This window comes from Misgurnus anguillicaudatus, chromosome 22, assembly GCF_027580225.2.
Source record: "Misgurnus anguillicaudatus chromosome 22, ASM2758022v2, whole genome shotgun sequence".
Lineage (NCBI taxonomy): Eukaryota > Metazoa > Chordata > Actinopteri > Cypriniformes > Cobitidae > Misgurnus > Misgurnus anguillicaudatus.
Genome location: NC_073358.2, coordinates 24752497 through 24775602, shown reverse-complemented (window position 1 = coordinate 24775602; position 23106 = coordinate 24752497). Strand labels below are relative to the sequence as shown.

At 39.3% G+C, this 23106-nt stretch overlaps 1 protein-coding gene across 4 annotated transcripts in view; it reads right to left on the bottom strand.

Annotated features, from left to right (window-relative positions):
- The window catches only part of pdzd2 (PDZ domain containing 2), a 112100-nt gene that overhangs the window by 21024 nt on the left and 67970 nt on the right, over positions 1-23106 (bottom strand). For all 4 annotated transcript variants that reach the window (XM_055199935.2, XM_055199938.2, XM_055199936.2 and 1 more), the window contains 13 exons: positions 22809-22979; positions 16250-16349; positions 14064-14212; positions 13316-13435; positions 12947-13061; positions 12138-12211; positions 11641-11857; positions 10043-10160; positions 7561-7693; positions 6094-6166; positions 4343-4446; positions 3187-3352; positions 477-1348 (listed from right to left, as the gene is read on the bottom strand). In XM_055199935.2, coding sequence (XP_055055910.2) covers positions 477-1348; positions 3187-3352; positions 4343-4446; positions 6094-6166; positions 7561-7693; positions 10043-10160; positions 11641-11857; positions 12138-12211; positions 12947-13061; positions 13316-13435; positions 14064-14212; positions 16250-16349; positions 22809-22979 — 2412 coding nt within the window. The remainder of the gene's footprint in view (positions 1-476; positions 1349-3186; positions 3353-4342; positions 4447-6093; positions 6167-7560; positions 7694-10042; positions 10161-11640; positions 11858-12137; positions 12212-12946; positions 13062-13315; positions 13436-14063; positions 14213-16249; positions 16350-22808; positions 22980-23106) is intronic.

Here is a 23106-nt window from a genome sequence, read left to right as displayed (position 1 = left end):
GATGAGCAGTCACGAGCCGCCACTGGTAGAAACATAGCCATATTTGAGAAATGATAAAAAAGAGAACAGATAGGATGAACTATTTTTTTGTTTAAAAGCAGAGGGTCTGTTCTTTCTATTAAAACATTGTTTATATATATTTAAAGAAAATTTTCTAGAAAGCATTCAACTTTTGAAAATCACAAAAAATGCTGGCAACTTTTTGAAAAAATACTGGCGGGGAAAGACTAAATGCTCCTTCTAATGCAAGAGAGTGTTTTCTGTAAAAAAAGATTTTAAAAAAGAATTTTCATAGTAGGTGAACGATTCTGAACTTAAAAGATTAGAGGAAAATGTTTATTTTTACATGACCCAAGTAATGGAATGCACGTAAATGCCAGATTGAGATCAATCAATAAAGTCATGTTGGATAGCTCCTGTGCTGAATGTTAAAAAGCACAAAAATCAATGAAAGCATCACATGATTTTCAACATACCCTTTCTGCAACACCTCCTGATCTCAGCCCGGTGATCAGCACCTTAAGTGGAGAAGACTTAATCTCCAAATCCAGACCGAAAGACTCCTGTTCCCTACGCTGAAGCACTATAGTCTCAATGGTACAGACCCCAGCAAGGTCACTGGATTCCCCCTTCTTGCAGTGTAGCAGTCTGCAGGGCGGACGGGTGCTGTTTTGCGTACCCTGTGTGGGGGATGTTGGGACTAAGGGTGGCTCTTCACCCTTGACCCTTTGTGGAGGATTGGGGCACTCAATGCTCATCATGCTCTTTACACGGGTTACGGCTTTGTGCTCAAGCTTGGGTGAGCGTTTGAACTCTTGTGCCTCTCGATGGGGCTCTTTTTTCACACCCAGGTTGGTTCCTCCAGGCGTCCCACTGTTGTGCTCCATACTGCGAATGGGCATGAAGGGAGATTCAGCTCCATGTGGTCCAGCAGATCCTTCTTCGGATTCTAGCGAGCTGCCATAGAGCGGAGTGGCCGGCTCGCTGCCGATTTGTCGGTGGCCTTCGCTGCTGTCCTGGCTTTCGTCATCAACTTCAAGAGATGAAGTGGCTATTACAATACCCGAGTCTTCTTCCTGGTGGTGGTGGGCAGTCTGCGAGACACCGTGGAGAAGACGACAAAAAGGGCCAGAGTCCTCTTCAAGGCCAGTCTCGTCATCACTGGCTTCATCTTCATAGCAGATGACCCGACGCTGACGAAGAAGGGGGCTGCGTACAGAACTGGGGCTGCTTCCCACGCTGGCCTGATGGGGTGGGTCTACAGCACGACCAGTTCCGGCAGGGGCCTTACAGCAGTCTGGTGTTGTGGGACTACTGTCTGAACCTCTATAGGAACTATCCCGACAAACTATAAAGATACAAGTACAAACATGTTTGTGATTACAGGAAATCAAGTAGTTTTAGTTAATTTTGAGAAACATATGTGACCCAGTCTGTTAAAAACCCAGCTATATCTTTAAAATATTTACAAACCAATATTACAAAGGATAAATGAAATAATGTTGTAACATGGCTGCAGCAGGCGCAATGATATTACGCAGCGCCTGAAAGAAGTCCCCCTGGTAACTTTCAATAGCAGGGGACTATTTTCAAAGACACTGCGTAATATCATTGCGCCTCCTGCATCCATATTACGTCAGCAAAGTCCTTGATTATTACGCCAGAATGAGAGTATAGTTCCTAGCCATATCTGCCTAGAATATTGCAACTTTTAATTTTCCGTCGGTCTTAGGGGTTGTGCACACCAAAACCTTTAAACGCGGTTGTTTTAAAAACTGAAAAACAGCTGGCATTCAGCGTCCTCCAGGCGTTTTCAGCCGCGTTTAAAAGTTTTGGTGTGTACAACCCCTAAGCGCTAACCGCAGAAAAAATGCCGAGTGCCGGTTTTCAGCGAAAACCGCCAGCTGCTGGCTTATTTGAAAAACGCTAAGCTTCCATTGAAAACAATTGAAAACATGCGCCGGACGCGGGCATAAAAGCTTTGGTGTGCACGCCCCCTTAGTACACAGTGTAACTACAGAAGAGTAAAGTTTGAAAAAGGAAAAATATCGAATCTTTGGTTAGCGCGATGCTAATGGCCTAATCAGATTCAATGGATTATGCTAAGCTATGCTAAAAGTGGTATTGCCAGACCCGGAGATCAGCTGAATGGATTCCAAAACGGTAAAAATGAAATGTTTAACTCTATGTGAGCTGGAAAATAAACATATTTTCAAAAATGTGGAGTGTCCGTTTAATATTGACTGAGTAAGGTAATGCAAAAAATTATATCAATGTGAAATCAAACTTTAATGCTCCTTATTATATTAATCATTAGATTATGAGAAGTCCCAGAAACCAATTCTGCCTAAAACAAGGCAAAATTTGGGCTGTCATTGGAAGTCTAACCACCCAGTCACATTAGCTACAAGCAACAGAGACAGAGCGACAGGCTACCATTCATTTTCAATGGAAGTGGCCGTTTGCCAGCGACAAGCGACGAGCTCGCCGCTGCGCGAGGCAAGGCGGGGCCAAAATAGACAAGCAGGCTATTTTATGCAAATGCTGAGCGATGCGACAAAGCGACTGCCAATCGGAGTGAAGGAGCAGCGTGACGTAGGTCTGTGGTCGAGTCTGAGAAAATAATTCAAGATGGCGGAAAATGGGTATTTATGTATATATCTGATAAGTTTGGCATTTTATCTCATATATTTTGTTACTTTTATCGAGAAATAAATACTTTTAAATCCAAAAACACCGTTCTTGCAACTTAACAATACCTCTAAAGTGACTTTTGATACCGCTTTTAGAAACTAGCCAAGGAACGCCCAACAAGCGAGTGCGTGTCACTCGGTGTCGTTCACTTTTGTAGCTAATGTGACTGTAGGGTAATAGATGTCTAACCATAGCCTAAGAATAGACGATGCGTATACGTTTAAAACATGTAAAAGAAATGAAACCAAACACCTTGAACACCTGTTGACTTTTCCTAACATGATGGAATATAGTACTGCTCCAAGTTATTTTGGCAAAAACAGCATGTAACCAAATTCAAGGTTATTTAGGGTAAAAGTGGGTTACTCATAGCCAGACTATATTGGGTCTATAGTTAGCCTTCATTTCACTGTCTCGGGTTTTCTTGCTGGGTATAGATGAGACAGACAGGGTAACATATACATAGAAAATGTTAACACGGCAAAGTGTTACCATGTGGCTGATGTGCAACGGCTTCCTCAATGGAAGTATTACAGCTTCTGCTGCTGTGCAACATGTCGTCATCACTGGATCCCATGGCCATAGTCTCAGAGAGAGAAGACTGACTGGGTACTGAGAAATACTGAGAGAGCTCTGCCTCTGAACTCAATGAGCCTTGCTGCAGGGCCAGATAAAGACAGCGAGTCAGATCAGCAATTGAGTGTTAATAGTAAATTTGCAATATAAAAATCCTCTTCTAAAAAGATCATTCAATAGTATGCATGTACATAAATTGCAATCAAATAAAAATTATTTGTTATTTTTAAAAATCTATTCTTTCTGACAAGATTAATTTTATTCTGCGTCCGAAATCGCATACTGTGACAGTAGGTACTAGATGTACGCACTCATCAACCATAACACTATAGTATGAATATGGATAGTATGAATGAATGAATCTGGATGTACTTCATCCATCAAGCTGTACATTACCTGACGTACGTCATCATAACAACAAGTTAGTCGTTAACTGGAATGACATTAAAGTGACACTCCACTTTTTTTGAAAATATGCTCATTTTCCAGCTCCCCTAGAGTTTAGGAAACATATTGAAACTCTTTGGGGTTTTTTTTAGCGCGATGCAAATGGTCTAATCTGATTCAATGGATTGTCCTTAGCTATGCTAAAAGTGGTACTGTTAGACGCGGAGATCAGCTGAATGGATTCCAAAACGGTAAAAATCAAATGTTTAACTCTAGGGCAGCTGGAAAATGAGCACTTTTTGATTTTCAAAAAAGGGAGTGTTCCTTTAAAGAAGCGTGATGTAACCACAAGAGACAGCTGTTTAATATATGTATTTGGATTTGAATAAAGCTGTGTTACTGCTTTCTGACATTTTGAATAAAGCAACGCCTCTCCTTCTGCTTCTTCGTTGGATAACTGCTCTCCCAAAGGCTTCAGATAGTTAAGTGTTCATTCGATGGACACTTAACCATCCGTAAGCCTTTGGGAGAGCAGTTCTTGCCGAAAGTAGTAGGTACATTTCGCCTATTTTTTTTTCCGAATACTATGCATTCAAACATACTACTCGCCTCGCCTATTGCTTTTTGCCTACTATATAGTATGGAAGTAGGTGGTTTCGGATGCAGTGTAAAGCTTTCAATTTACCCTGCTGGCTGGCTCTAGGAATCTCTTCATGGTCCAGCTGAGCGCAGGGTTTCCTTCACCCTGCCTGGATTTAACAGTAGGTGATGAACTCTTAGATGGAAGGCCTGTGCAAGAGAACACAGAAATCCCGAAATCCCAACAGTCAGAAAACCATACAACAAAGACTCTCAACAAACTGTGCTGTATTTCCTGTTGACATTCAATAAAGAGACCACAGCCCAATCAGAATGCAATATCACAAAGAAGAAATTAAAACGATTCTTTCAATAAATACTTCAAAACATAACTTTAACTTTAAAAGATTTAACTGCTTTTCAGAATGTATAAAGTAATTCTATATACCACAGTTACATTTCAGCGTTTCACAGATGCTTATAATCAAAAATGACTTACAGTGCATTCAAACTGTACATTTTATATCAATATGTGTGGTCCTTGGACCTTTGCTCTGCTAATGAAAAACTATAGAAACACTATGTACTAACTTTCTAATTTACTAACGTGCTAACCAACATTTAAAACCAGCCTTAAAGGAATATTCCATTTTCTTAAAAGAAAAATCCAGATAATTTACTCACCACCATGTCATCCAAAATGTTGATGTCTTTCTTTGTTCAGTCAAGAAGAAATTATGTTTTTTGAGGAAAACATTGCAGGATTTTTCTTATTTTAATGGACTTTAATAGACACCAACAATTAACACTTAAAGGAATAGTCTACTCATTTTCAATATTAAAGTGTGTTGTTGCCTAGGCTGGGAGTTGTTGATACATCCCTCCACCATCTGTGTGCGTGCACGCAAGCGCTGGAGCGCGCTGCGGCGCTTCGATAGCATCTAGCCCAGCCCCATTCATTCAACGGCACCACCCAGAGACAAAGCCAGAAGTGACCAAACACATCAACGCCCCCCCCATTTAAGACGAGCAGTTACACGAGCAAGTTTGGTGGCACAAAACAAAACGTACCGCCTTTCCAAGCGGATCCAAAAGAGGAACCACATCCCATGGCGCAACAGCACTTTTGGGAGTACTTCGACTCGGCGCAGTAACACCCTCCCTCTCCCATTATGAGAGTGAGAAGGGGAGCGGACTTTTCAGGCGAGTCGAAGTACTCCCAAAAGTGCTATTACGCCATAAAATATAGTTCCTCTTTTAAATCAATTACTCAATTTACTCAATTAAATGTTTTATTTTGTACCACCAAACTTGCTCGTATAACTACTTGTCTTAAATAGGAAAAACGTTGATGTGTTTGGTCACTTCTAACTTTATCTCCCATTGAATGAATGGGGCTAAGCTAAATGCTATCAAAGCGTCGCAGCGCGCTCCAGCGCTTACGTGCACGCACACAGATGATAGAGGGATGTATCAACAATTCTTAGTTAAGGTAATAACATATTTTAATATTGAAAATGAGTAGACTATTCCTTTAACTCAACACGTAACAGTTATTTTCAACGGAGTTTCAAAGGACTATATAAACAATCACAAACGAGGAATAAGTGTCTTATCTAGCAAAACGATTGTCATTTTTGACAAGAAAAATAACAAATATACACTTTTAAAGCACAACTTCCATTAAAATGAGAAGAATCCTGCAATTTTTTCCTCAAAAAACATAATTTCTTCTCGACTGAACAAAGAAAGACATCAACATTTTGGATGACATGGTGGTGAGTAAATTATCTGGATTTTTCTTTTAAGAAAATGGAATATTCCTTTAAGAAGCCTCAGACAAAACAGACACTTTACCTAATGTGTGAGAAGAATGACTCTCTCTGTGCGTTGAGCGAGCAATCACTTCATCCATCTCTTGTTCAGACACCTGACAGTAAGAGAAACCATGAGGAACACGTACAAGTGTATCTTGATCTGATTTTACTATAAAATAATGTGTGTTAGTATTAAAACAAAGCCTTAAATAGATAAATAATAAATAATGACAATGACTATTACTGACCACGAGGTGGCACTGTGAATTAAGGAGAATAGACTCAGTTCACAATGCTACTCTATGCCTTTTTTTTTAAATAATGCTTTAGTACATTTACAGTCATGTTTATGCCAGGTTTGATGTCAATTTAAAGTCAGTAACAATGCTTTCAATAGAATAAAGTGAAGTAAGTGTGATTTTAGACATCAAACTATTATTTTAAATTATTCTGTTAATTACTATTATTCTGTTTCAGGCATTATACATTAAAATACTTTATTACAATAATACAAGGCATTACTGTGTTTGACTGTTCAATGTATCATGTGTTGTATGTCATGTAGACAAGTTGTTTTGATACACATACAATGATCTAAATTTCTTGTCTATACAGCTCTGGTAGAAAAGCCTGACTGACTTGAGATGAGTTCAGGTTTTGCAAGATCTATTTCCGATGACTTTTATTGTTGACTTCAGTGCAATAGTACAGTAGGTTTTTGATTCAAATTCAATACAACTAATCAAAGGTCAAATGACTTAGTAAACAAAAGAAACACATTACATCTTGAGTATAACAAAGCAAACACCTCACGCCACTCACACCTGTATGAGGATTGGGAACAACTTCCTTTTATTGTCTTAAAAAAACATGATGCAATGCAAAAATACTTTATATCAGAGTTCATAAACATTCATCTGCACAGGCTGCATGCAGACAAACAAACTTGCAAACTTCATTAATGTCATGTTTCGTCATAAATGACCTCTCTAGTAAGCAGTTTCTGACCTTGTGTCAAATGCTAAGTGTTTACTGTAGTTAGCCCTTTAACTTCTCTCTCATGCTACAATTGCACTAGATACGGTCTATCAAGCTAAGTGAACAGTCAGCATTTTCTACCGCTAAAACCTTTCACTGTACCCCACATTTATCAACATCTTGATTTAATAAATTGAGGAAAAGCAAGTCATGTTAGCATGAGGGCGAGAGGAATGATTTTTACTTTTTGGCAAGCTTTAATTATTCATGTTATGGGGAAATTACAACTTTAGCAGGTGGATGATGCTTTTGATTTTCACTTGCACCAATCTGACAGAGGCCCCTGTGACACACAAAGTGTGACCAAATCACCACACAGATGTCTGGGGTTTATTTATTTATTTATAAACTAAACTGTTAACTACAGTACACTGTTAATATGACAGTTGGTATGCAACTTCTACAAGACCTATAATGGGAGATCAAAGTGCATCTCTATATGCATGTATGTTTTTAGGTTGGCTCTTACTTTGGGGTTGGGATGTCGGCTAATGATGAGGCTGACCGGGCCGGGTCCACATTCACTCAGTATAGCGTAGGCTTCACTTAAAGCTGCATGTCTCAGACTCACAGAATCCACCTCCAGGAGCTGGTCACCTCGACTGATAGAAACAGACAAACATTTATAATCTAGGATTTGATCAAAACATAACATTATGTGAGACCCTTTAAAATAAAGTTATTTTATGTAGTATTTTAGGCACAATGATATTCAAAATGCTTTAAATAGGCATAATAAAGCAAAAAATCTATTATTAATATTATTAGGAGTAGTAAAGTATTCATGTTCCAGTTTTGTGCAAAGACGCACGTGAAATTCTAGTTATCGAGACATTTATGCGGAAATTCGCGTTATGGGAGGGGCTTCTGCGACTCCGCTCGCTTTCTGTAATCGCGTCACTACTAGAGCAAGCTCCTGATTGGTTAACGTGGCGTGTTTTTCCGCCAAAGTTCAAATTTTTTAACTTGTGCGTTTCGCTTGGCAACGCTCAATTCGCGCCATTCGCACAAACTAGATGCACGAATGATACGGAATCACATCTACAGCGCCGCGAGACCTCCAGACACACGTAAACGCATCTTTACATTGACCTAACAGTGTGCACGTTATGGTGCATATTCACACCAGCCGCGGTAGAGGCGGCAAAAACGCGCTATTCGCACAAAGTTGGACGCTTGAAATTCTAGTCATTCGAGACATTCACATGGAAATCCGCGTCATGGGAGGGGCTTCTGCGACTCCGCTGAGACTACGCTCGCTTCTTGTAATCTACTACAGCAAGGTCCTGATTGGTTAACGTGGCACGGAAATCCGGCGAAGCTCAGATTTTTCAATTTGCGCGGAACGCGCCAGCCGCAGGATGCCTAATCACGTCTTTGCATTGACTTAACATGTAAATCACTCACGCTTGCCGCCTCTACCGCGTCTGGTGTGAACCCTGCATTAGATATCCTGCAGGTGATTTGCGTGAATGAGGCGGCGTGAATAACATGTTTCGGGCATTTGATCCGTGTAACGTGCGATTAACGTGTGAACCGACAAGTTGAAAAATCTGAACTTTGCCGGATATTCGGGCCACATTAACCAATCAGGAGCTTGCTCTAGTAGTGACGTAAATACGATGTTGCAAGGTGAGGCAGAAAAACGAAAGAACAACTGAGAACCAAATCATCAGCTGTACGACACATACTCGTACTTTTATAGAAATAGGAACAAAAACGATCTTGCTTGGAAGAAAGTGAGTGAGGAGGTCGGACAATCTGATTAGTTTTAATAATGCTCTTTACTCAATTTGAGCTATATATATATATACATATTCAGACTACAAGCTAGGTAAAGCCGGCAAATTAAGCGTATTTGCGTCTGAATTTCATGCCCGAATTTCATGCACGAATAAAGTGAGTTAACTCAAAACGTTCTAGTGTCCAACTACGCGTTAATAGAGCGATTTATCAGTCATCTTTACCTTTCATTGTATGACAGACAATTGATGTTAATAGCCAAATGAGATTTATAAGAACACCAAATAAAAATAATAAAATTGATATAAAGTAAATATAAAACATGAACATACACAGAAATAAAACTAAACAGTGGCTATATTAGGTTGTTATAAAAATGATCTAAAAGGTTTGTTAGGTTTATACAAAAAAACTAATTCCACAACATATCTGTGTCCCAAAAATGAGCCAGCATAAAATATATGACAATACAGTTTACTGTTGAAATATGGGATCAAAGTGTATTTTAAAAATAGATGTAATGTATTACAGCCTTATCTTTCGCTTCAGACAGCTGCATCCACTATTACAACTCCATCCAACATTCTGAACCTCAAGTCTGTCTTTTGACATAAAGACCCCATTCATGGGCTTTTGGCTCTTACTGCACATTCCCTTCAGTCTGTGAGGTGTTTCATCTTAATAAGAGTGAGCATATACATACATTCATACCACACACGTGCATACATCAGCAAATCACAAACAATACGCAGATTAACCTGACAGGTTAATTGGATGTTTAACACATTAGAAAAAATATTCTAAACACATGTCCAGACACACCATGAACTCAGTAAAGAAAATAAAGATCTATGTGATTGTTTTCCCAATGGGGTCTTTTTCCAGCCTCTCCCTTCCTTAATTAACTGTAAGCGAAGAATTTAAGATGATAGATCACAGGGGTCTGACGTACAACATACAGTCCAAGACAATTTCACCGCGTGAGCCATGAAGGAGAGCATGAAGAAGTTCATTTTTTTGCTTTCTCAGAAACATACCTACTTTAAAATAAAACTGCCAAGTTGCTTTAAGCTAATTTTCCACTAACTATTGTTAAACATTGACAGACTAAGACCTGAACGATAACTGAATCAATGTTTTTTTACAGCAGCTACTGTATATAAGGTAAGACATGCGGAGCAGGGTGAGGTATATGGCCACAAATCTACCTGAATCTGCCATCCATTTTGGCAACGGATCCTGGTGCCAAGCTGTGAATGTAGATCCCAGGAGCACTGTTTTCCAGTGTTAAACAGCAGGCACCAATACCCAGCCCCACACCTAGCTCTGAAGCACACAAAACAACAACATTGCCAAATGATTTATTGTATTACAAGCAGATTTCTGGTAAGCATATGCTAGTTTAGAAGTAAATGTATTTTTAGACATCAGGTAGTTAAAAAAGAAAAGAAAAACAGGTGAGAAAGTCTTACTGTGGGTTCACACCACCCGCATTCAAATTCGCGTCTACTGCGTCTAGTTTGCCGCTTCACATTTTGAGTGAAAGCCGCACGTAAAAATCTAGTCATCGAGACATTCACGCGGAAATTCGCATCATGGGAGGGGCTTATGCGACTCCGCTCGCTTCGTGTAATCACGTCACTACTAGAGCAAGCTCCTGATTGGTTAACGCGGCGTGTTTTTTCCTGCAGCAATTCGCATCATTCACGCAAACTAGATGCACGTATGAGGCAGAATCGCGTCTACCGTGCCACGCTAAGTATTTTAGACCTCAGGTATAGTTAAAAAAGAAAAAAAGCAGGTGAGAAAGTCTTACCGTGGGTTCACACCAGCCGCATCAAATTCGCATCTGCCGCATCTAGTTTGCCGCTTTAACATTTTGAGTGAAAACCGCGCATGTAAATCTAGTCATCGAAACATTCACGCAGAAATTCGCATCATGGGAGGGGCTTATGCGACTCCACTCCCTTCCTGTAATCACGTCACTACTTGAGCAAGCTCCTGATTTTCCGCCAAAGTTCGCAATTCAACTTGCGCCTTTCCCGTGGCAACGCACAATTCGTGCCATTCACGCAAACTAGACACGCAAATAAGGCAGAATCGCTTCTACTGCGCCATGCTAAACGCCTCATTTGCGCTGTGAGACCTCCAGACACGCGTCAACGCGTCTTCACATTGACTTAACATTGAAATCACTGGTGTGAACGCAGCATTAGACAGAATAAAGTACTACTAAGGTATATTTAAAGTCATGTTACCCAAAAGCCCCTAAAGGAAATTCAGCCTTATGTCTTTGATTTAAAAGAAATATTTATATACATGTAATTCATGTCAAAGAAATATGCAGTGTCCCTGAACTAAATATGTTAACAGAACACAAAAAAAATGTTTTGCCTATTGGAGGGTCTATTTATTAGCGCAGAGATCCAACAATAATAGTTTCATTTTGGCAGGAGAGTTTATTTGGATAAAGAGCCTGTGACCGCACATTCTTTCTGATGTAGGGTGTGAAGTCTGTGCGCTCAAAATTACTTTAAATTCCATTTCCTGAATGAAAAATGCTTTGCTCTTGTCAGTTTCAAATATCAAGAAGTGTTGAAATAACTTTGAAGCTGACAGGAAAATGAATATGCTTTCTTTTCAGGATTATTTTGACTTGCAGAATAAAAAACTTAACAGTACACTTTACAAAAAGCAAATATGATTTAGAATAACTACCATACTGTATTACTATAGTAGTACTGAGGTGTTTCAAAATCAGGGTTCAAAACCAAAAAGTGTGCATTTGTTTGTAGTTTATTTGTACCTTTGTTTAAGGTAACTTCCATGATAATGCGATCTTTAGGACCGGGCCCCTTTCGAGAATCTCCATCTTCAAAACCAGAAGGGACCGGTGTTCCACCACTAGCATTTGAGTTTGGAGAGCTGGATCTGCTGAGCAGGGTGGGCGTGGGACAGGGCGTCAGACTGGGGCTCCTCAGCCGGGTCCGTACAGTTAGGGTTACTACTCCCTTCTTCAATTGCTAAAACAGTAAAAAAGGTCACCTATTTGATGACAGATGGGACAAGAAGCCAGGTGCTGTCGAGATCTGGCAGCATATGTGTGTTTACGTCACAGTAACTGAAGTAAACATCTTTGATGGTGTGTCAAAGAAAAAAGAATTTATTCAATGCCACAGGCTTTGCTTTTCTAGGAACTCTTTACTTTGCAAACTGTATGAAAGCGATTCAAGGACATGGGATGGATTATTACTTTTCACGCATCACTGCGGTTGTGTCTGAGGATGACTGAGCAGTTTATACCTTAAAGGTCTGAATGGCCTGCTGATGTGTCAGGCCTTGTAGGGACTCTCCATTCACCTCCAATATTTCATCACCTAAAAAGAGTTAAATGTAGAAAAACAGAGCAACGTTCACCAATGACAAAAAAAACTGATATTGTGAAAATTCACTTAAAGGGACAATTTTCTTGCTCCCTTAGAGTTCAACACTTGATTTTTATCGTTTTGGAATCCATTCAGCTGATCTCCAGGTCTGGCGGTACCACTTTTAGCATAGCTTAGCATAATCCATTGAATCTGATTAGACCATTAGCATTGCGCTAAAAATAACCAAAGAGTTTTGATATTTTTTCTATTTAAAACTTGACTCTTCTGTAGTTACATCATGTACTAAGACCGATGGAAAATTAAAAGTTAAGGACTTAAAATCAAGGACTTTGCTGCTGTAACATGGCTGCAGGAGGCGAAATGATATTACGCAGCGCCTGAAAATAGTCCCCTGCTATTGAAAGTAACCAAAGGGACTATTTTTGGGCAGTGCTTAATATCACTACGCCTGCTGCAGCCATATTTAAATAGAAAAAATATCGAAACTCTTTGTTATTATTTTTAGCGCAATGCTAATGGTCTAATCCGGTTCAATTGATTGTGCTAAGCTATGCTAAAAGTGTTAGCGCCAGACCCAGAGATCAGCTGAATGGATTCCAAAACGGTAAAAATCAAAAAAATGGAGTGTCCCTTAAAGAGTAGTTATGCTTATGCAATCTGGATTCATTGGGGGTTCAACTGCGATGATCACCAATTGTATAGTGATCCAGAGTGTCTGTCTACCTTCTTTGAGCCTCCCATCAGCTGCAGCTGCTCCACTGGGGAAAATGGTTTTGACGAATATACCCATCCTTCCCCGAGCTGAATCTTGCCCTCCGACAATACTGAACCCCAGACCCTAAACACATTTAAAGCCAGACAGTTCTGTAAGCCTGCGTTTACAATAGTACAGATGTGTCTATATGAAATGGTTGATACATAGAGGTTGCATTGTTCACCCTTACGTATATATCACATTAAAATCTTCAAAATATTAATCACTTTTAAATATACACACTTCCATAGTGTGTATACTGTAGGTTATGTCTAAAATTGTAAAAATGCCCAAAAGGAATACAGCACGTATTGTCCTGGGTGCAGGGTCATCCTCACCTTGCCCTGTCCTTTCATCAGAACAATGTTGGAGATTATGGATGGCTGTGCCAGTCGCCATGGAGATTCCACTTGAACGGTGCTCAGGGAACGTGCCGATTTCTTCACGATTTGATATTCCTGAAGAGGATGATGAAAGAGGTTATGAATAAACATTGAGATAATAAATATGTGTTATTGTTGAACTGTAAGAAAATAAGCAGCCACCTTATGCATACAGGATTTGTTGCTACAGTATTATTTTCTACTGCAGTTTGTCGAAAGTACAAGCACATTCATTTTACTTTAGACAAACTTAATGCAGCCAAGAGAAACCTTTCAGCCTCAAGTCAAAGCCTGGGGTGTAGGAGTCTTTGTAAGTTGCAACACACAGAATTAGAAGGTGTGGGAGCATAATGGCTCAATGCAAAATAAGCCAAAAATGAACATGTGGGCTGTGTCTGAAATAGCCCTTTATACCCTTATACAGTATAGTGCACTATTTGTATTAAATCATTGTGGACATTATCAAGTGCACTTATTCATTTGCATAATGCACAGCAATAACACGTGAACAATCAATGTACATTTAACAACTAGCGATTCACAGTGAGGTGCATGCCAAATAAACTCCCATCTCACTACCGGTGCACTTATTTACATTTACTCGTTCAAGTTGGCTATTTTAGTGGACTAATGCAGAGAACAGAAAATCAGGGTATAGGGGGCTATTTTGGACACGTGAATAAAAAAAGAATGCTGCAGTGACCTGTCGGATGCCAACTGTGTCCAGTTGCTGAGGAAGAGAGTGTTTGCGACCTCCTCGTGCTGGCTTTTCCCCCACATCACTACCTGTATCACCGTTTTCCACGATTAGCTCATCATCTTCACCAACAGACTCCAGACGGCTCCCACCACCTGATTATAATGATATCACCAAGACGTTAATTCAAACGTGCAACTAATTCATTAGTATAAATTAAAATTGGGATGCATGATTTTTGGAAAAACACCTTGGAAAAGGGAGTCAGGCCGAGTACCAAAACACACTTGTAACCAATCAGGAGTAATGGGCATGTCTACAAAGGGGCATGTCAGGCCAATTTTCAGATAGGTTAATTAGGTAAAGTCGCAATTGTGTTGGTGGTTGTAGCGATCGTTCTATCAAATCTTCCTGTGGTGTGTTAAGAGTGATGGATTCTGCTCGAAAACATTTTGGGCCTGCTCCGATTGTCGTAAATATTCTTAATTAAATATTTACAATTTAGAAATCCTGATTAAAGATGGATCCATAACATCCACAGTAATGGTGGAGCAGGCAAAGTCCAAAGTCAGATGGATATTACTGCCATTTCTTCATGGCTGTCGTCCGTCATGTTTGTGTACTGTGAAGTCACGTTTGACTGCAAAAGATTTTGCGAGATTTCCCGTGATAACAATCGGGACTTGGGTTGTTTGCGAAGGGAATCTGTTGGTGTGTGGCATGCTTTTATGATCACATAGTGGCACTCCACACACTACCAGAACAAAACTGTTAAATTGTCGATTTTTTTTATCGTCATGTTTGTGGTCGTTTACATTTTGAAAATCTGATAAGATTAGTGTGGCCCAGCCTTAATGTGGTTTGAGACAATTTTGTTAAAAAGTCCCTGTAATGTCAGATATTAAATGTGTTCTGAGTTTGTCACACCACAGAGGAATGTGTCATTAACCACCCAACCAAATTTGAATGATGGAAAAAACGGAAAGTAAATAAAATAAGTTGGAAAACAGCATTCTCTGCTCTCAAACCGGGAGTGGCGTGCCCCCTGTCTGCACTGAAACCATGCAAGCTGCCGTCCCCTCTCAAATTTTAAATACGGCTTCAACCTGAACAGATGCCTGCAATTGTTTTAGGGGCGGGGCCATGCATGGTGGCTCAAGTGTGTCATTAAGCTCAGAAATGGTGAAAAACAGTTTAACTTATTCACCGCCAGCATTTTTATGGAAAAGTTGCCCGCCGGCATTTTTTGTAATTTTCACAAAAGTTGCATTTTTTGTAAAGGAATTTGTAAGAGATCAGATTCAGAACGATTTTTAAAACATACACAGAGTTTAAAATTGGTAAAAAAATTTGCTTCAGGTTTTTTTATAAATTAGGTAAGTGCGCCATCTAGTGAATAATCACGGTATAAAAGATTAACATTAAACCTCATCAGGAACACTTCATTATGCAAATGTTTTCTCTTTTAATTGACGAGATAACTTGTCAATGGCGGGGAAAGAGTTTACGATCTAACTCTGCAATTCGGAACTACATAGGCCCTGTCCCAAATGGCACACTCTGGACTTGTGGACCTCCCCAGAGTCCACACTTTGATGACATCATGTAGTGCAGACCCTAGGGACCCTCTGATTGATCTGATTTCTCTTTCACAAGGACTTCTGGGTTGGTAGAGTGTGCAAACCCTGCTGTAGTGCGGGCTACGCCGAAGACCGTATCAAGGGTTCAAAGGGGGCGCTGATGAGCAAACTTCGAAGCGTAAAAATGACAGACAGGACACCCTACGAACTCGTAAACCAAGCGAGCACGGGCAATTTGAGGCCACGAGACCGAAAGTCCACATGAAGTGCGCCATTTTGGACAGGGCCATAGTTTACAGTCTTTGTGGTGTGTTGTAGCAATAGATTTTTAACATTTATAATGTGTTTAGAAACAATTTTCAAGATTTACTTTACAAAGACTTTAAGGAAAAATATTTTTTATAGTTCTAAAGGTCTCTGATGACCAACAAGCATGTAAAAAAATTCTAATGATTTTAAAAAACAATTTCAATACATCACTTGATACAAGAATCTATAGTAAAGGGATTAGAATCGGTGGATCTTCCCTTGGCAACAGTCCAATACAGTTTAATCGCATTACATTACGTTTTCATGCTCAGCAGTGTTTTGACTTGATAGAATTTGTTTGACCTTGGGATCTGCTACGAAACTTCATAGGTGTGGGGCTACGGCAGCATCCCTTGGGACCTTCAATCTTGCCACGTTCCTCCAGTCTGTCAAGATCTGTAAACTGAAGGAGAGACAGCAGAAAAAATGAGAAATGGAAATTTGCCTTGAAAAGTGAGCCAGAAGATCTTAAACTGTTTCACAAATGTTAGCCATTAAGATTTGTTGGTTGTTAAGTATGTGGGACTACCAGGAATGTGAACATATTAAATTAACAGCCTAATCAATATGAATTAAAAGGTGAACTTTTTTCTTTTGGATCCGTGTGAAAATGTCAATGAAATTTCGCAGGGTTTGGCTTGGGTGATATTATGTCTTGTAAAATGTTTTATAATAATTTTAAACATGGGAAAATTACTAAGCTATGTTAATGCTAAATCTTTTAAACCTCTAGGCGCAATTCTCTACATGTGGGTTATGTTAGTCTGCACCACCCAAATGTTGCTCCTATCTGACTGCTGCCAAAAAAATTTCTTTCCAACTGTCTGAGCTTTCAGAATGAGCTTTGGTTTATCGCACGGCTCCCGTGTCCTGAAACAGGTTTAAACAGCAACATGCAGGGAACGATCCGTTGCTCTCTTTCCAGGCATGCAGACAGGAAGCCCCTCCCACAGCTGTCAAGAATGAAATCCATTTCCCACATGAACAAACATACGAACGTAGCTGTCGCAGGTGAGCCCGTGGGTTTTCACAAACCCGGCACCTCTGTGCCTCACAGGACTCAATGTGACAGTCACAGCTGTGATCTATCCCTCTTCTTTCCTTGTTTTTTATTTTCCTCCTCCAGTCTTTCTTCCATCCTTTGTCTCATCAAAACCATTACAGATCAAATCTGACAAGCTGCTGTTGGAAACACACCCAACCCTTTCGGCGCAGGACGCCGACATAAAAGCGACCGCTCATCGCTGTGCCCTATGTTGTGGCAGGGCGCTGAAAGGGAGTGTAAGTACAGTTTGGACAGGGTTTTGGGTCTAGAATGTCAGTGGGAGGACAGCAAATACATGAGAAACTGTCAAATTAATTGGTCTAATTACACTCTCCCTGTTTTTGGCTTAAATACTGCACCAAACTAAGGCTGCATCCGAAATCTAAGGCAGCTGACTTGTTGCCTCACTGCCTCATGAGGCAATGACTTCACAGCATGAAGGCAGCATAATGGAATTCTGTTTAAAAAAATATAAACAGAGAGCGTTTTTTGATAACTAATCCCATATCTGAAAACTGCAATAGTAATTTCTCACTAGAAATGCAATCAAAATGTGTAAAAAGTAAAAAAATATATCTATTTAAATAAAATTTGTGATCCATCCGCTTTCTTGGCCGCCATTTTTTTATCGAATGTAATTTCGACCAATCACATTCCCTGTGCACGCATAGAATTGTGGGACAGAATGAAGATATCTCAGAAGTTACAGTGGGTTCACACCAGCCGGGTTTGAGATGTCAAATTCGCGTCTTCCGCATTTAGTTTGCCGCTTGAACATTATGAGTTGACTGGCTTCATTCGCGCATGAAATTCTAGTCATCGAGACATTCACGTCACTATCGCAAACGCGGCACGTTTTCTGCCAAAGTTCAAATTTTTCAACTCGCGCGTTTGCCGCAGCAACTCTCAATTCGCGCCATTCAGGCGGAATCGTATCTACCGCGTCGCGCTTAATGCCTCATTCGTGCATCGAGATGTCCAGACACGCATCAATGCGTCTTCACATTGACTTAACATTGAAATCACTCACACTTGACGCCTCTACCGCGGCTGGTGTGAACGCAGCATAAGTGAAACTAAGTTTTGGGAGCGAAAATTAACTATTCCGGTTAAGTTTTGCATACTCTATGCAGATTTTATGAAAATGTTTGATGTCATGAAATGTTTGTGAGAAGGGAGTCACAACTCTCGTAAACATCATCTTAATATAACGTGACATGAGAAGAATGATTTTGTACATACATTTTTAATGCAACAATTTCCCCATTGTTTAGCATATCATTAAATTCTTTACAATTACATTGCATTCATAACTGGATTCCATTCTCATGTTATACACAAAAAATGTTGGATGCTTTATTTGTTTTTCGATTTTTTTTGCAATATTAAGATTCTTGCATAAATTAAATTTGCAACATGGGGTAAACACTGCGGCAAAGCCCAATTGTGTGTTCAGAACAAGATTAAGGTGATATTCGAGGTGACCATTGTATTTAACTGCACCGTGCATGTGGCAGGCCTATGTGTGTTGTTTTGTCTTAGGCCCTTTGAAAATAATCTAGCCACAGCCCTGATGCTTGCCTGCTTTTAAATAGCATAAATTGCACTATTGGCAGGAAATAAAGTAACAATAACAGCAAACACAGCACATGACTGGAGCCCCTTCCGATAAGCACCAGAGTCGATGAATCATGGGAAACATTAACAAGAGCAATTGATGCTGTTTATTCCTCCTTCAGTCTCCATCTTTCTGTAAGGGCGCCCACTCTGTCATTCACTATAGAGACTAAAGCCTGAAGGGTGAGGATGCTAACTACAGACCAGAGAATGCAGGATCATTTACACAGGATGCTGAGGAAAGCAATATAGGCTCTTTAAACCTGATCATTTCTCATAAGCATCTTATAAAGAAGTGTTTATCTCTTTACTGATGAAGTGAAATCCTCAATCAAGCCATTTGTGGGGTAGAAGCTGTAGTGTACTGATCCACATTTTGATATTGGTGTTTGCGGTGACACATACATGTTAGGCAGCAGGTTGTTAATGCAGAAATAAGCCCTTACAGTGTAATCAGGACCCGACACGAGGCGGGGATCTTGCATTTTTTTAGAGAGCTGTGTAATAAATACATCTAAAGACCTGCCTGGCCACAATAATGCTGATAAATATAATTTCATTTGGGTGTATACATGTGACCCAGTCTACAAAAACCCAGCTGATTGCGATTTACTAAAATTATCCTACATAATGTAGAGAACATTCTTTGAAAAATCTTGTGATCTTTAACACTAACTAATAAAGGCCATGTCAAAGACAGAAATCAATGTACAGTAATATCAATGAGTGAAATCCAACTGGGATGCTTGAAATCTCAAAATTAAATAATTTTTCAACTTTAAGTAAAAAACAAAAACAAATGTTTGAGGTGTTAAAGAGGACATTTAAAAAAATTAAGATGTAAAATAAATCTTTAGTGTCCCCAGAGTATGTATATGAAGTTTTAGCTCAAAATACCTTACAGATAATTTATTATTGCATGTTAAAATCGCCACTTTGTTGGTGTAAGCAAAAATGTGCAGTTTTTGGGTGTGTCCTTTAAAATGCAAATAAGCTGATCTCTGTACTAAATGGCAGTGCCATGGTTGGATAGTGCAGATTAAGGGGCAGTATTATCCCCTTCTGACATCACAAAAGGGAGCCAAATTTCAATGACCCAGTTTTTCACATCCTTGTAGATAGGAATGCACCGTTATGGAAATTTTGGTCGATACCGATAACCGATAGGGTGATTCTCACGAAACCATTGAAACACCACGGCACTAATGATTTTAGCTTTAAAATGTGTAATATAGTAACATTAAAAAGCATCAGAATGAACACAATACTGTGTTCTACCTTGCACAATGTGTGATTTCAACATAAGAATATAATAATATAACATAATAATTGGAAATTTTATCTCATTTTCTGCTGAAATTATCACTACCGCAATGTGTCCGGCTGTGTTTGAACATGCGTTATGTTGTAATTTAATCAAATTAACACAAAAATATTAAGAAAAAAAATAAATGGATGTTTTGCTAGACTACTTTAGATGACAGAAAAAATATTGACTGAATATTTATGTATAATAATAATGAAGAAAAATTAGGAAAATGATGTGTCCATGCCTGATGTTCTCATCCTCCGCAACACTTTTTGAGAACAGTTTAAGCACACATACAGAATTTTAATAAAGTTTGATTTTGAGTGACCAAGCACATGGACTAGTTACTTCAAGATGGCTACCAGGTAAGATCATTTTTTTACAGTTAATTTGAAATATTGTCTTGTCAGAATGCTTACACGACATTTTGATTATCATTACCGCAACAGATCCTTATTAAATGTTAATTTAATTAATAGAAGCATAATACTTTGATTTTAAATGCATGTGCAGAATCTCCAAATTATGTTCTTTCAGGTTTGTCATGTCATTTTGAAAATATGTCAGTGTTGATGTTTTCTGAATGTTGCGGTAATTAGATTTTTTAGGACTAATTTTTTAAATTATGTTACAAAAAGTGTTAAATGATAAGTAAAAGTTTTTAAATTAATGTTCCCATTTACTCCAGACTTTGTTTTTCAATGTCTGGTGGGAAAAAAAGTAAATTTAAGCAATTTTTACATTTTCATGCTTGACATGTTTAAAACCAAGTTTTCGTGAGAATCACCCGATAACTCTTTATATTTGAGGGCCGATAACCGATATATATAGGCCGATAAATATTCATATTATTTTCACAATGAAAAACTCCCAGACCGCGGACATCTTGTCTTTGTGCTAGACTAGCATACTCTTCTTAAGCTCGCAACACGTGTCATCTTCGTGCTATGTCACAGAAAGCACCAATCAATACTCCACATGGCCAGCAATGAGCAAGTGAAGTGGTTCAACAAACCAAAATAATCCATCATTTATCGGCTTTCATTTATCGGCCTAATTTTGCTATCAGTCCGATAACCGATAATATTAAAAATAAGCAGTTATCGGCCGATAACGATATGTCAGACGATATATCGTGCATCCCTACTTGTAGAGAATGCTTTACCAAAATTAAGTTACTGGGTTGATCTTTTTCACATTTTCTAGGTTAAAAAAGCACTGGGGACCCAATTATTATTAGCACTTAATGTCAGATTTCCATGTTATGTCCCCTTTAAAAATTAAAGTAATTTTTTAAGTTGATACAACTTTTCACTTTTTATAGTGAATTTCACAGGCTGGGTCACATACCTAAAATATAATTCAATAACTTGGATACACACACTCAAACTTTATTTTAAGCTAAGAATCTAATTTGACTTCTTTCATCCATTGATTCTCTGAACCCATTCTCTGAATATATAATAGTAGTGTAAATTATTTCATTATGTTGTTTTCTATTTTTAAACATCAAAAGTTTTACTACAAATAAAAGTTTTAATCACACAAGAACATCTGTCAAAAGCTTGAAACAAACACAAGCCTCAATTGCGATATGTAGCCTCTACGCCGTAGATTATACGCATCAGTTTTTATTTATACATCTGCTTCGCTGTTCGCATCGACATGCAATTACACATGCAGATGTCCACGGGCATGTTACAGTATAAAGGCAAAAGCCGAAGAAGAGGCGGCTTGTTGTGTATGCTGTTGGAGAAGCGTCAGCAGTGATGGAGGTAAATAGAGAGCGCCTTTCAGTTTTAAGGGGGCTTTAAGGTGGGAAGGCTTCTAACAGACCAATCACAGCACTTGCAATCTGCGTAGAACCGACGCATTGTTAAATTCTTGGAGAAGTGTGCATCAGTCTACATTGTAGGCTATATGGTAGTATGGTTTGCATCTATACATAGGCTACGACGTTCAATTGACACAGAAGTATAAATAGGACTTTACTGTCCCAAATACAACCAGCAGGAGGTGTGGAATGCTAATGTAATTACATGGCAAGCAGAAACTCTTGAAAGCAAGAACACGAGCGCAATAAAGATGTGGTGAGGGGGAATGACCCACTTTTCTCTGCACCGCATCTCAAGCAAAGCATCATGGGCACTGATCTCAAAAACAACACTTAGAGCGTATGATGATGTTGAGTTGTGTGGTCCTGTCAGTAGTGTAAACCAATTAATGACCAGCATTAGCCGTGTAGTCGCCACTGTTTTTTAAACTAGTGCAACATTCGTTTAGTATGATTAAACATTAACGCTGTGGCATTACTGATTTGATGCACGGCTGCTTGCGCAGAGCAAATGAATAATTTGTAATCTGTGATGAAACGAACAAATGCAGGGCCAATGGCTGCTTTGTAAAAAGTGGCACTAATATTTTTTTGGCAAAACAACAAATAAAAACGCAAGAATTCAAATAGGGCCCCTGGCAGGCAGATCAAAAAAGGCAAATAGATAAAAAGACAACTGTGTTTTCCTTAAAAGCACAAGCTGTATTTTAATTACAACATGCTGCGGGTATTTGCCGAGAAATATCAAGAAAGTTGTTTCATTCATATCAGATAAATGTTTGCTAGCTTGTTATCAAACACCTCAACGTGGCGCCAACGAAAGGTGAAGGGAAGTCAATAACAAATACAATACATTAGCGTTTACAAACAGATTCTTATAATAAACAATATACATAACTGAAGCTGTTTGTCCTCAAAACAAACTGTGAATCATAAACAAACAAACCCGCAAACGAAACCAATCTGTTCTAATTCCAGCTGTGCATTTGAGGTCAGAGGAGGCTGTGCAAGATGAAAGCAGCTGATAATCAGGCTGATAGGCAGCAGACGTACGTACCAAGTCCTGGGTGGGCAGCGAAAGGCTGCTGGCCCTCACGTCCTCCACGTCCGGCTCCATGTTTTCCTTCTCCTCACCGGGGGAGGTCAAGGCATCCGGACCGGAGCACGTGCTCACTAGGTCGGGCAGGCTGGTGGACGGGTACTTATGGAAGTCGACTTCGGATTCATCCTGGAAAAGAAAGGAAGAGCAGCTGGAGTGAACGTGTTGTGTGCAGCCTGAGAGTATTTTTAACTTTATCTAAGCGGCGAGCCCATCAGCGACTCACTCTTCAATTTTTTAGCTGCTACAAGCAGCT